Raw genomic sequence first — 14,731 nt, 5'->3', positions numbered from 1 at the left:
ATGTTGTACCCATTACACACGCTTATCTTATTTGGTAGCTTACATGCCAGAAGCCACTACATGGCTGTCTCTTTTAGGACTCTTTTTGACAGTGGTGTGTTGGCAGATGAACCATAAGTACCATCAATAGGAAATTTATGGTAAAATTCACCAGTGTAGTCATTTTCTGCTAATTTGTCTGTCAGAAATGCACAATGCTCATAGACCTGTTACATCACATTTGTGAACATGACAACCTTTGTTTTCAAGTTCAGTCCAGTTTACTTGGGGATTTCAGTTAAAATACACAAGTTGAGCACAAGAGGCAAGTAGACCTGTAGTTGGAGCCGTCAGGGCCAACTCATACTGCAATTGATTCCTCTTAGTATATTTTAAATTCCCACTGGCTTAGTTCAGATTGGTAAATTGCATGGAAATTATTTTCACAACTCTTTGATTTAGTTTAATGCTCTCATACTACTTTTTCTCCTGTCATCTGTATTGGATTAAAATATAGCTCAGGTGATAGTTAACTTGAAGGTTTTTAAGACCTCAGCTAGACAAAGCCTTGGATAGGATGATATTGCTGGGGATAGTCCAGCTTTGAGCAGGGAATTGGACAAGATGACCTCCTGAGGTCCCTACTAACCCTAATGTTCTGTGACTCTATGAGTCAGGCTTCAAATAATTTGTCCATTATTATTGCTTTTGATTTTTTTTTAAGGTCATGGAAGAACTTTAATTTGTTTTCCTAATTTAGAACTTAATCTTGAAAAGTACCCATATTTAACACCCTGAAATTAAATATGGAAGTACAATATCTCTACTTACATTATCAGGGTTATTCACTATTAAAATTTATGTATAGGTCTTTGTATAAGTTAAGCACCCCATTTTAAGATACACAGTTGAAAGATGTGTATTCAATGAAATAAAACATGCCTCAATATCACTATTTGCTACTGTCCCCTATTCTTATGTTCAGATTATTTTACATTTGCCTTTTCCTGTACAGCAGCATAAAATTTAAGATTACCAAACTACTCTCATATTACCCAAAGGGAAACATTTGCAGTCAATGCACCATATTCCTGAACAATTATAGTTTCCAGTGGAAGACACCCAAGGAGAAGAGAAGTAGGGAAGGGAAGAAAAATATTTTTAAAAATAAAATTGAGTTAAAACATGAAATTGGGTAGAGACCACTGTATTTCAGGACTGTCCTCTATTCTTTCCTTGTCCACCCCCTAGGCTAAGATCATGTATAAGGCACATGTTTGCATATAAATTGCTGAAGTGGCAACTAAAGCATCTTATTCATTATATAGGGACATAAAATACAAAAAGGCCAAACATCAGCAGGTCTTGTATTTAATTTTATGTTTTTCATATTAAAGTTGTACAGAGGCAATTCAAACTTTTAAAAGTAAAGTCTGTACATTATTAAACACTCATGTGCATCTCTGAGCAGAACCCAGACAAAGTTTTGTTTAACCCCAGTTTTGATTACACCTACTCCTATTCCCTTTTAGATGGTTTGTATTAACAAATATCCTAAAAGAGGAATGGTATAAATGCTTTTCGATGCTTTGGATAGGAGCTGAATGTGGCTAGGTAGAACTCGTGGCACAAAATGGCAGCCAATGCCTGATTAAACAGTACAAACATCACTACAAGCCACCAAGTCAAGTTGTAAAATCCAAATGTGATGGCTAGGGAGACATATATTAGGAGTTCTGCAAAATAGTGCGGGCAGGAGACCCTCTCAAACCAGTCTCCAAAAGGAATACTGTGATTCAAACTTACAATGTTTCCTGCAATTAAATAGAGGGAAGAGTTAGTTGATAGAATATACATTAAATAAGCTTTAAACGTTAACCCATAATTATGGAGTAACGACAAACACAGCCACTTCCCGGAGTTCAGTGGGATTTGTGGGTGCTTACCACTTGGCCTTAAAACACTTTGCTCCCAGTTTTTGAAAATACAGATTGAAGTAACTACATTGTAAGGCCAGGAGCGGGCACTTTTTGTTTTGGCTTCAGAAGTTACTCAATGCCCTTGAGCTAGATAATGCTCTTTTGGGTTCAACATTCATAAATGAAGATAATAAACATTTATCAGGGCACTGCATCTTAAGGGTTCATAACACATTTTGAAAACATAAATATTTATTTTATTCTAGGAGGCTAGCTGTTAGAACTTTGTTTTAAACTTTGCATGCTGCAATTAACTGGGTATTACTGCCTAAAAAATCTCTTCCACACTCACGCACTGGAAAGTCTTATACGTATTCCCTTCACTGTGTGCATGGAAAACAGTGTTCACTGTGACCTACATTTCTAATGGCAAGAGATAAAATGCATAAAGAGCTTCCAGTTGTGAAATATCTCACCTGATTTATTTTTTCTCAGCTTAGCTAGAATTACATGACATCTGTTGTGATGAATAGAAGCCCAAATGTACAGTGTAATTCCCAGGATGTGACACCAGTGGATTTGCATCCAAAGGCTTTCCCCTGAAATAAAAGGTCCTTCATGAATACAAAGTAGAAAAAAATGCATTAACTCCCATACCACTAATCTCAAAGCACTAGACACACACCTTTTCTAAGAGGCAGTGCCACATCTCAAGTCAAGATACTATTACTATTTTATTCACACTAGCAAGAAAGGAAAACCACTAGATTACAGACGATTCTGACCTGCAAGTCAGTTTTCACTGGCACTATCTCTGTGAAGTTGTAAGGCTAGGCAGGCACAAAATAGGCCAAGCCAGAGCCACCTAAGAAAAGAATGTTTCAAGATTGCGGTCAAATTAATAAAAAAAAAAAAATTAGTGTGGAGAACAAAAGATATTCCACAGATCATTCCAAGCGGCTTAAAAGGCCAAAAAGTTCTGCATCTAGTACAGTCTGCTTTGGAAGAGTTATCCATGGGGAAGGCATAGCTGACATCTTCAGCATTCTGGTCCCGGAGACTCCTGCATGGCCAAGCAAATGGTAGCTCAGCTGTGGAAATTAGTGAGATGTGCTGGCAAAAACTGGTATTCAGATCTCTGTAGTATTAGTGGCAATGTAATTAGTCCAAATAGCAGATTGAAAGGGCACAACATGAAATGTATAGTCAACTGGAAAGTACATATTGTATGGACAAAGAAACTGGCCAGAGTCTGTCAGGTTCATACTTAAAGGAAGGTCCCCAGCAGAAAAGAAACTTCAGCTCACAGTACCCATCTAGCCAGGGAAATGCTCAGCTTTGCTGAACTAGTGTCAACTGGGTATTCTTTTGTAAGGCTGAAATATCACAATTTTGCCATGGAGATGCATCGGCCCTGAAAGCCTATGGGACAAGGTGGCTTGCAGGGAACAATGTCACCCAACTATATGGCAAAGAAATACATGTAGACTAGGGATAAGTATAAAATATAGGAGTGGTCACTGACAGACTACATTAACCATTGGTGACCTGATAAAATGTGTCATTTTAATGCCAATAAGCCCTTTTACAGATTTCATATACTTTCTCTCTTATGCAGGCTAGGTAAAATATTTGGCACACTATCAATTTTCCTTGTATACAAATCTTGTAAAAGGGCAAGCAAATTTAAAAAAACAAACAAACACAATTTCAATACTTCTAAGTAGGTTCTTACCATTCCTGACACTAACTGGTACTTGACATAGCACAGTTAATCCAATGCCAATATAGTAAGCAAGTCCCAAGCAGTAGTACGCAATGTGAATGACGCCATTGGAGAACACACTAATGCAGAGGCACTCTGTTAGTCTTCGGATACTGTGCAGCCATACTAGCAGGAGAACCAAGAAGGCAGACAGGTGCTCATAACCTACAATCAAGCAGATATGAAAGGACTCAAGCTTGCTGCCTCTCTTCATAAACCCAAATGCCTTTGAAGTCCCTGGCTAGAATCTTTATCATTTTTAGGCTCTAAGTCCTTTAAGGTAAGATTTGCTAGTACATGTGGGAGCTCGATGCTGAATTATATAGGACTGAATTAAGCACAGGCTAAGAACTGTTCAATTAAAAACTTTTATTGTTTCACAAAGTCATAAACTAAAGGAGGTCTGTTGGTTCACGAGGTTCCCAAATCAAGCCCTTGCTCTCTAACCCGGAGGCTAGGTGCAGCTGCCTGATTCAGTAGTCTCAGAACTGGTCAACAGCTCATTTAAAAGGAGTCCCTTATCTTTTTTTAGGCAAAAGATACAAAACTGTCCCCATGGTGGAAGCGAGGCATCTAACATAACTTTACTATTATTTATATATGATAACACTTATACATATGCATTTTCTAATTCTTCTATTGGTTATTTAGTTAACTTATCTATATTATAATATCAGGTGATACGCTTTGTATTATAATCATTATGCTTCTTATGTTAATTCTTAATGACCTTTATGTTTCTTATGCTAATTTTCTATAACCTAAATACATTATTCATCTATATGTTTTGCTGGTTTTTGCAGGGTTACAATGTCAAAACTGACATAATATGTGGTTGTTTTTTCGTCACTGCGGTTTAGCCATGCAATTTCCTATTCTTAACAATGTAAGCGGCATGTCTGCTATTTTTATCATTGTTTAAAGGTCAGAAGTTCAGTATTTTTATCTAAGGGTCAGAAAGTGATTACCAGAATGTCAATCGCTGACTCCTCAACCTCCTTGAAGCATTCTGGGAGTTTTAGTGCATTTTTTTTAATGTTAGGCCTTGCTTAGCATAAGCACTCTCTCACAGTACAGAGATGTTATTCTCCAAGCCTGAGTTTTTCTTTTGTTCAAAGTTTGGGAGAGCAAAGCAAATATCCTTACTTCTGCAGTTCTGCAAGTGGATTGGTGCACCTGCTGCTGTGCAGGTGGGCTCTGATCCCTTCAGAGTCCTTCCAAAAATCGACACAATAAACTACAAGCAGACTTGGGTACCTGTAGCCTTGCCTCTGTTTTGTTGGGAGCTCTTCAACCAGTATTCATAACATAAGACAATAACCTTTAGTCCAAACAAACAGAGTAACGTAAACCTTTAGCCTTTTTCCAAGCAGCGGGAGAAGTCCTTTAACCTAGCCCTTCCTTGATTCTAGCTCCTCTGGCCTTCAGTCTGCTTCTTAGCAACAAACTGCTCTTTTCCTTGGGCTTTTAAGTGACAGCTGATCACCTACAGCTTGACTCCTTCTCCAGCTATCTGCCTCCCTTAAACAGTCAGACCATGCTGTTTCAGGTTCCCAGACTTGTGACTGAAAAAACATAGTGCAAGCAAAAAAACTCTTCATCTGCTATATGAAGCCTCTAACAATGAGCTATACAGCTTATTTGTTCCCACAGACTGGATGTGGCTTCTTCAGCAGCTGACCCACCCCAAACAATGGAGCAGCAGTGTCTTGTCAGCGTGGCTTATCTACTCTCCTGACTCCAGAACACAAGGGGAAACACTGCGATCACTCATGCCCCCCTCCACACTCCGGGTTACCAAGTTGTACTAGCAAGACCCAGGGGCCACAATTCAATCCACCAAAGGTTACATTTAGCCTACGGACCACCAGCTGGAAAGCCCAGATATTATACATAAACATATACACACACACACACACACACACACACACACACACACGTATATATTATTACAAAACCACTTGGAACCTAGATTAAACATTATATAAAACCCCCCAAACACTCAGGGATGAGTAGCTGATACATTCTCCACAAAGTAACAACATAGCAGCAAAGTAGAGAGGTTCTGCTTTCTGAGTGCTATTAAGCATGTTTGGACTACTTGCCCTGGTTCTGTGAAGACCCACTGAGAACACTGAGCAGATCCTGAAGCCAAACCGGAAAAGGCCTTTCTAGGAACAGAGCTTGAGTAAGCAGGAGCAGCAAAAAGCCATTCCAGGTCACAGAAACCACATAGAAGTGAGTAAACCACCTGTGGAAAGAAGCAGCAGCAGCATTAGCAGTGTTCTTCATAACACTCCTTACTTCAACACTGGAATTCAGTTCAAGGAACTCAGAGGAAAAGGTTCATTCTCTTTTGACCTGGCCTTGAATGATTTAGGGTCCAAGACCCAGTTTATGGAACTGGATCTACAAGACGTCCACTATTGCCTAACACAAAACTGCCTTCCTAGTTAAAGGTTTGCTTACAATAATAACAATAATAATATACAATCTCTCATCCCGGCACCTTTTAGGCACGGCGCTGAGGCGCAGCCAGGCTGGGCCAGGCCTGAGCCAGGTCCGGATCTTCCCAGAGCACAGCAGCCCCTCGAGGACACTGAGCCCCGCGCTCCCCTGCATCAGCCGTGCCAGCAGCGTCATGAAGGCGGCAGTGGCCATCAGAAGCCAGAGCACAGGCAGTGGCACTAGCATCCTCTACGGCTCCCGAGCAGCGACTCCAGGGGCAGCGCGGCGGCTGCAGAACCTGGTACTGTGCCCGCCCTCGCGCCCGCCCACAAGGGGAGGGCCTCCCCGAGCTCGGACCCACCTGCCAGCCTCCAGGACCTGCTGTGCCTAGGGTGGGGCTTCCTAGACATGCGGGGCACAATTGGAAGGACAAGAGGGTCCACGTATTCTTCTGCCCTCACCTGAGGCCGGTCACAGGTCCGTGTCCCGACGTCGTGTTCAGCCAGGATCACACATGACATGTCTGAGGTGGAAACTCACCTGCTGTCAGGGCAGGTCCAATGCCTAGGGCACCAAAATTTGGGGGGCACCAAAATTATATGTAGAACAAAATAACAGGAACATCATTCTAAATAAGAGCCCTGGCCGGCCACAGCGCCACCTAGGCCTAAAATAGACCTTTTCATTAAGTAGGAGATGAATCTCTACTGCGTTTTTCAATCCTGATGCTTTACAATCGATGTCCCTAACAGAAGATTTCATTGTGAACCTTAAACCACTCAGTGATGTTCTTAAAGACCTCACTCCCAGATCCAAGGGTCTGGATGTACAGGGCCAGGCAGTACCTGTTTCCTGTTACGCCTTTGGTGCCTCTGAACTGCCACTCACCCAGAGACAGCAACTATGATGAATGCCTTCAGCTCTTAGGAGGGAACATGTACATCCCCCAAGGCACAGAACTAGGAGACAGGCAGAAAGAAACTGGTACTGATTAACTCAAAGCCAATCCCAGAGAGACCAGACAGGCCTCTTCTGCCCTGCTGGTCTGACAGCACTGAGAACTGGCCACAGCCTGCAGCTCCCACACACATAGTGCAGGGGCAGTGACTGTTCCCCACGCCTGCCCCATTGCAACCCCATGGCAGGCACAGAGGGAGACTGCCAAGACCTGTGGTGCAGGGAAGGTGCAGGGAATCTGTGCTGACGGGGTTCTCTACTTCCCTGCAGCCACTTAACCTGGGCACATCCAAGAGGCACAGCCAGGCCAGGTGCCACCTGTGGCCTTCTTGGTGTTCTAGTAGCAGAACTGCGTCCAGTTTTGGGCTCCACAATTCAAAAAGGATGTGGAGAAGCTTGAGAGAGTCCAGAGGAGAGCCACGCACATGATCAGAGGTCAGGAAAACAGATCTCACGATGACAGGCTGAGAGCCATGGGACTTTTTAGCCTGGAAAAGCGCAGGCTCAGGGGTGATCTGATGGCCACCTATAAGCTTATCAGGGGTGACCACCAGGATCTGGGGGAACTTTGTTCACCAGAGTGCCCCAAGGGATGACAAGGTCGAACGGTCACAAACTCCTGCAAGACCGTTTCAGGCTGGACATAAGGAAGAATTTCTTTACTGTCCGAGCCCCCAAGGTCTGGAACAGTCTCCCAGCGGAGGTGGTTCAAGCACCTACATTGAACACTTTCAAGAGTAAATTGGATGCTTATCTTGCTGGGATCCTATGAGCCCAGCTGACTTCCTGCCCTTTGGGCAGGGGGCTGGACTCGATGATCTCCCGAGGTCCCTTCCAGCCCTAATGTCTATGAAATCTATGAAATCAGGTCCTTGAAGATACTAAGCTTGGCACACTGGGGCATCAAACCCCCCAGCAGCACCACAAGGAAGGTGGCAGTCAGCAGCAGCCAGAGGGCACCAACTACCCCCATCATCTCTGGGCCCCTTTGTGTATTGGGACTGGGTTGGGGCTAAAGCTGCAGCATCCAGTGCCCCCTCAAATTCTGCTCCCACCTGGGAGCCTCCCAGACATGAGTCCTCTCTCTGTGTCTCACAGGGCATATATGTGTGTATATATATATATATATATATATATATATATAACCAGTTTAACTACAGTCTTCCATCTCCTTTTATGTTATGCCCTGTGCTTCCATCTTGTTGCATCCTTGCCTATCCTTTCCAGGTCAGTTTTTATGTTATCTTCCTGTTATTATTACCTTCCTCTACCTTGAGGTCTGATACTTTCCATCTGAGGTTCCAAAATCTGCCTTACACGCTTTCTCTCCTTGGTTCTCACAATTGTCCTGTCCATTTCATTCTCTGCACTCTTATCTTGCCCAGGACATCACATCTTTTGCAAAGATGTGTAGCAGGAGACCCCCACCTCTGCTACTAGAAGTGTGGGAGTGCAACACTACAAAGAGGCTAGCTGTAGGGCAGTTGCTCTTTTGCCAGAGGAGATAGGCAGCAGGTGATGGGAGGTAAAGTGACAGGCCAAAGCAATAAGCTTGGCAATCAGAGTGGAAGAGGAAACTCCTGAACCCGACCCTAAAGACCAGCAGGCAGGTGACCAGAAGGGGGTGGACAAAGGGCTATATAAGCCTAGCCCAGGGCATTTTCAAAGGGGATGGAGTTATGTTGTTCTCAGGGGTGGTAGATAACTGAACAAGAATCAGTGGTCTCAAGTTACAGCAAGGGAAGTTTAGGATAGGTGTTAAGGCAAAAACCCCTCCCCAAAACCACAAAGAGGGTAGAAAAGCACTGAAACATGTTACCCAGGGAGGCAAAAGAATCTCCATCCTTGGTGGATGTTAAGACCCGGCTAGACAAAGCCTTGGCCAGGATGATATATTTGGGGATGGTCCTGCTTTGAGCAGGGGGCTGGATCGGTTGACCTCCTGAAGCCCCTTGTAACCCTAATTTTCTATGCTTCCATGACTCTGAAGGAGGAAGAAATTATGGAATTCCTCCTCAAGAAAAGTACTGTTAAGTTGTTTATAGCCGGACAAGCAATAGGATAGCTGGGAAGCCATAGGCAGGGTACCTGGGATGCACCTTGAGGTAGGGGAGCCAAATGGCTGGGATCCTGCAAGGGTTTGGGATCCAAAGGGGTGGTGTGGGGCTGAAGTGGGTAGAGGGGGGGAGGAGGGAGCAAAAGTCCAGGAGAAGCATCCTGCTAGGGTTAGGGACCCAGGAGGTTGCACGGGACTAAAGCTAAATAGAGCAGAGAAAGACAGAAGTGGGGCCAAGGGGTTCAGTAATAAAGGGAGACAGTGGTCTGGCCAGGGACAAGGACCCAGTGAGCTAGGAAGACTGAAGCCAAGGAAAAGGGATGGGACTATGGGGGCAGAAATTGAACTCTGCAAGGGCCAGGGGCCCTGAAGACAGAGACCCCCTTGACACACAGTCAAGGCCTACACAGCCACTATTTGAGCCCATAGAACTGCCTGGTACTGGTAGGACCCGGGTGCCCTTGCCATGGAGAACAGTAAAATCCACACATGCATCATATGGCTAGAGGCGAGAAGTTTCTAGAAGTTGCTAAGTCATGACCTACTTTTAAGGTCTGGGCACGTGCAGTGTATGATGGTAATGCAACTGTTGATCAATGCTGGTATGTTAATTATGGTAATATTGCTGGTATTGGGTTGAAATATTTTGATTTTTGACCTTGTGAAGGAACACCTTGAGAAGCTGGATACCTTCAAGTCAGCCGGCCCTGACAACCTGCACCCCAGGGTACTCAAGAAGCTGGCGAGTGTCATAGCCCAGCCCCTGGCACGGATCTTTGAAAACTCCTGGCGCTCTGGTGTAGTGCCTGAAGACTGGAAGAAGGCCAATGTGGTGCTGATCTTCAAGAAAGGGAGGAGAGTGGATCCGGCTAACTACAGGCCCATTAGCCTGACTTCTATCCTGGGGAAGATCTTAGAAAAGTTTATTAAGGAGGCCATCCTTGAGGGACTGGCCCAGGCTAACATCCTGAGGGATAGCCAGCACGGGTTTGTTGTGGGTAGGTCTTGTTTGACCAATCTCATTTCCTTCTATGACCAGGTGACCTATCACCTGGATAAGGGAGAAGAGATTGATGTCATATATCTTGACTTCAAAAAAGCTTTTGATCTGGTATCCCATGATCACCTCTTGGCCAAACTGCCCAGTTGTGGCCTTGGCTCCACCACGATCCGCTGGCTGGGAAATTGGCTCCGTGGTCGGACCCAGAGGGTTGTAATTGATGGCAGTCACTCATCATGGTGCCCTGTGACCAGTGGGGTCCCTCAAGGCTCTGTCCTTGGACCCATACTGTTCAGCATCTTCATTAATGATGTGGACATTGGAGTCAGGAGTGGACTGGCCAAGTTCGCCGATGACACCAAACTTTGGGGCAAAGCATCCACGCCAGAAGACAGGCGGGTGATCCAGGCTGACCTGGACAAGCTCAGCAAATGGGCAGACAAGAACCTGATGGTGTTTAACACCGAAAAATGCAAGGTTCTCCACCTTGGGAGGAAAAACCTGCAGCTTCCTTATAGGCTCGGCAGTGCTACGTTGGATAGCACTACAGAAGAAAGAGACTTGGGGGTCATCATTGACCACAAGATGAACATGAGCCTGCAATGCGATGCTGCGGCTAATAAAGCGACCAAAACGCTGGCGTGCATCCATAGATGCTTCTCGAGCAAATCCCGGGACGTCATTCTCCCCTTGTACTCCAGCTTGGTGAGGCCACAGCTGGAGTACTGCATCCAGTTTTGGGCTCCACAATTCAAAAAGGATGTGGAGAAGCTTGAGAGAGTCCAGAGGAGAGCCATGCGCATGATCAGAGGTCAGGAAAACAGATCTTACGATGATAGGCTGAGAGACATGGGACTCTTTAGCCTGGAAAAGCGCAGGCTCAGGGGTGATCTGATGGCCACCTATAAGTTTATCAGGGGTGACCACCAGGATCTGGGGGAACGTTTGTTCACCAGAGCGCCCCAAGGGAAGACGAGGTCGAACGGTCACAAACTCCTGCAAGACCGTTTCAGGCTGGACATAAGGAAGAATTTCTTTACTGTCCGAGCCCCCAAGGTCTGGAACAGTCTCCCAGCGGAGGTGGTTCAAGCACCTACACTGAACACCTTCAAGAGTAAATTGGATGCTTATCTTGCTGGGATCCTATGAGCCCAGCTGACTTCCTGCCCTTTGGGCAGGGGGCTGGACTCGATGATCTCCCGAGGTCCCTTCCAGCCCTGATGTCTATGAAATCTATGATTGGTCCTTTTAAATATTGCGCAGGTTTGAATTTGTTTGGGTATTGTGCAAAGGGCGATGATTGGACCATTGGGTGAGTGACAGGTGGCAGGATTAGAAACCCATAAATCCTGTCCGAAGCAGGCAGCAGTAGCTCGGAGTGGGGGTTCAGGCTTGCTTGTTCTTGCTTACTCACTATGGTTGGACAGTCCTGACTCAGGGCTCTCAGGAGGTGGGAGTTCATTGAGCGCAGGTTTCTTGCTGTGACCTGCTTGTTGGGTCACTGAGGTTTACCTGTCTTATGTTCTTTCCTTTCAGCTTTGGCTTTGGAAGCTGCAGTTGAGCGAAGTATCACCCTTTCCCTATCTGAGGTGCTGAATACGTCCCCAGGGAAAAGCTAGAAATCCTCAGGGACTGTCAGAGGGTTTTTCCTGCTGACTTGGCCCAGGGTGTTCTTGCTGCCATCTGTGGTTTCTGGGTTGTCTGTGAAGTTGCACAGCAGTTAACTGTGTAGTGACCGAAGCTGATTGTAATGTGTAGTTGATAGGTTGTGACCATGGACATTGGGTTTGGGGTGTGCATTGGGTTATTGTCTCATCGAGTTTATTTTATTGTCGCAGCTTGGGTGTTACAGGAATATTGCGTCGGGTAATTGTTGCATGGGTCTTGTTGTGTAATACAGCTTACATTGTTCAACCTACCTGTGTTGTAGGGTCTAGCTACTCTTCTTAACTCTGAGTGGGGTCAGGCTGTAGATCAATGCTCAGGGAAATTAACTTACTTTAATGCCCCAAACCTGATTACCTGTGGGTCATAGAGAATTAACAATCCTTTGGATTAAGTAGTTAACTGGCATCCCCACAGGTGGTCCTTCAACCAGGTATAAGGGGCAAACAAGAGGTCATGGGATGTGCAACCCAGAGGCAAGGCTTGCAAGTCCAGAGACTAGAAGTGAGGCACAGCCAGGGAACCCACAGGTGAGGGAAAAGCCAAAAGTGTAAGGTCTGGCTCAAGTGGGGATCAGGTTCAGGAGGAGACCGCCTAGGGATAAGCAAGACAAAACAAAGCACCAAGGGCTTGCACTGGTTTCTGAAGTTATGGCAGAAAAATATAGGCCAGTGGCTTGAGAGACCCTGTGGGGCAGGACAGGGATTGGAGTGCCTTTTTTAGGATCTGCCTCCAGAGGACAGCTGTGCTCTTATCCTATCACAAGGTCTACAAGCTCTTCCGTTTTCTCTCTATGCCCTTTTCTTATACTGCACCAAATATTCTCCTTAATACTGTTTTTACACTTACAGCCTTCTGCTTTGTCTAATGTTTGGTGTCATTTTATTTTCCTATGTGGTCTGATGCTTAAATAATTAATAATTGAGCAGCCCATCTATAGATGTATTTTAAGCTATGGCACATATTTGGGAAAATTATGGTTTTAGGCTGTGTCAAAAAGATCCCATACTAAAATGATTTTTTTAAATGTTTCACCATTCAGTGGGGAGCTTGAGTTTGTCACTGCCTGCCAGCAACATTCCCAACCTTCATAAAAGTCAGGATTGCTCTGGATAACAGCTCCAGAGAGAGAGGAAATGAGGTCAGGTAGCTCATTAGGATGTTAGGCAATGTATACATACATGTTTCATACCCCTGTAACAGTTTCAGTTAGGGATGTGACCTGGTTACTATAGTCAGAGCAGTATACTCACTAATATATGGAGTTATGATACAATTTTATTTGTATAATGGTTATCATGGTAATTTTTCTGTTTCCCATATGGCAGCTCTGGTATGTGCCTCTTTGATAGGGGTCAAAAGGTTCCTTGGGAAGGGGGGGCATGACAAAGGGCAATGGGAAGCATTGGCAGAGGAAAACAGCAACAAGAGAAACTAGCTGCAGCAGCAGCTGAAGGAGGGGGATGAGTGGCTGATTCACTGCAGTGAGGCATAAACTGAATTGGGGCTTGAATCCTGTTTCAGTGACTTCCAGCCTATTAAGGACTGCATCAATTAAACTTGCAGCTGGTGGGGAATAAATTAGGTCATGTCCAGACTGCAAGATTTTGCCAAAAAGTTCCAGGTAGCGCAGGTGCGCCAACCCCACAGCCCAGAAACTGGCATAATAAACATGGAAGAGTTCCAACACTTGTACAAAAACAAAATCACAGGGGTTAGGGCTACAAGTCAACAAGCCAAAGGGAGGGAACAGGTAAGAGATAAAGAAACATCAATAATTGTGACAGCATACAATCAGTACCTTAATTTCCACTCTCCACACCTCTCTGGAAGTGTCCCCAAATGAGCTTGTAGTACCAGAGTGCTCAAACAGCAGCCTAGTTGTGCCCCCAAGTCTAAAACTGGCTCTCTCAGAACCATGCAGTCTTGGCTGACTAAGCCAGTGGGATCTCCAGCTGTACTGTACACCCCTCTTTTGTAGGACTCACTAGAGTCCATGTGCAGGCTGCCCTTTCTTCTTTACTTCAGCCATATGATTCATTTTCCATTTTTTCCCCTGCCCCAAAGTTACAGATTGAGAGTTGAGTTTCTGGGAGTTCAGTCCAAACTAGCAGTCATGATAGCTCTGCAGACACCTGTGATGGAACCCCTGGTTCCATCTGATGTTATACCAGCGGTAGGCAAAAATACAGCCCGGGGGCCCGATCTGGCCCACAAGGCCATTCTATCTGGCCTGCGGGGCTCCTAAAAAATTTAGAAAATGAGTATTTCTCTGCCCTTGGCTCCTGTCAAAAATGACAGGAACCAAGGGGAGTAGGACCCAGGGGAAGCCCAGTGGGGCCTACCTGGCCCCACCCTCCCAGCTGGGGCTTCTAGGCTGGGACCACATGGCTGCCCTGCATGAGAACCACAGGAGGGAGGTCGGGGGAGGGAAGAGCAGGGAAGGAGCCCAGGGTAAAGCAGCTTAGGGAAAAGCTGAGCGTGGGAGGGAAAAGCAGCTCTTTCCCTACCGCATGGCTAGCACCCCCACGTTGCAGCCACTCACAGCCCACATGGGGCTGCCTGTGCCTGCTCCGGACAGCCCCACAGGCTGCAAGTGGCCGCAGGAGACAGCAGCTGCAGCACCCCCTGCTTGCTGCGCCGGGTAGTGTTTGCCACTGCCGCCTGTGTGCTGTTCAGTGCGCACTCTGGGTGGCCAGCAGCCAACACTGAAGCAGCTGACAGGTGAGCCTGGAGCCGGCGTGGAGCAGGGGTGAGTTACAAGCTGGTGCTGAGCACAGGGAAAAGCAGCACCTCACTGAGCCTGGGGCCGGTGCCCCACACTGTAGCTGCCCACATCCCACAGGGCTGACTGTCTGCTCAGGACAGCCCTGCGTGGGCTGAGAGTGGCTGCAGCAGGCAGCACTGGCCATGGGGTGGGTGAGGGGCTGCTTTTCCCCCGC

At 45.9% G+C, this 14,731-nt stretch overlaps 1 protein-coding gene across 1 annotated transcript; it reads right to left on the bottom strand.

Moving 5' to 3' along the window:
* Positions 1–1,323: 1,323 nt before the first annotated feature.
* LOC149870284 (polyprenal reductase-like) lies at positions 1,324–7,912 on the bottom strand. The gene is made up of 5 exons (XM_090034702.1): positions 6,173–7,912; positions 5,769–5,914; positions 3,634–3,828; positions 2,375–2,497; positions 1,324–1,793 (listed from the first exon to the last, which is right to left on the bottom strand). The coding sequence occupies exons 1-5, from the start codon at positions 6,355–6,357 to the stop codon at positions 1,534–1,536; spliced, it is 909 nt and encodes a 302-aa protein (XP_089890828.1). The 5' UTR covers positions 6,358–7,912; the 3' UTR covers positions 1,324–1,533.
* Positions 7,913–14,731: the final 6,819 nt, after the last annotated feature.

The sequence above is a fragment of the Crocodylus siamensis genome, chromosome 2, assembly GCF_052110815.1.
Source record: "Crocodylus siamensis isolate JL-2025a chromosome 2, ASM5211081v1, whole genome shotgun sequence".
In the NCBI taxonomy this organism is placed as follows: Eukaryota; Metazoa; Chordata; order Crocodylia; family Crocodylidae; genus Crocodylus; species Crocodylus siamensis.
The sequence above is the reverse complement of the archived record's forward strand: the minus strand, read 5'-3'. Positions and strand labels throughout refer to the sequence as shown.

Excerpts from the sequence above, each read along its gene's own strand:
- LOC149870284 (XM_090034702.1), bottom strand. The coding sequence starts at position 6,357 with ATGCTAGTGCCACTGCCTGTGCTCTGGCTTCTGATGGCCACTGCCGCC. Across the intron at positions 5,915-6,172 it reads CTCAGCGCCGTGCCTAAAAG|GTGGTTTACTCACTTCTATG; the intron begins GTGCCGGGATGA and ends TTCTTTCCACAG. Across the intron at positions 1,794-2,374 it reads GCTGAGAAAAAATAAATCAG|GAAACATTGTAAGTTTGAAT; the intron begins GTGAGATATTTC and ends ATTTAATTGCAG.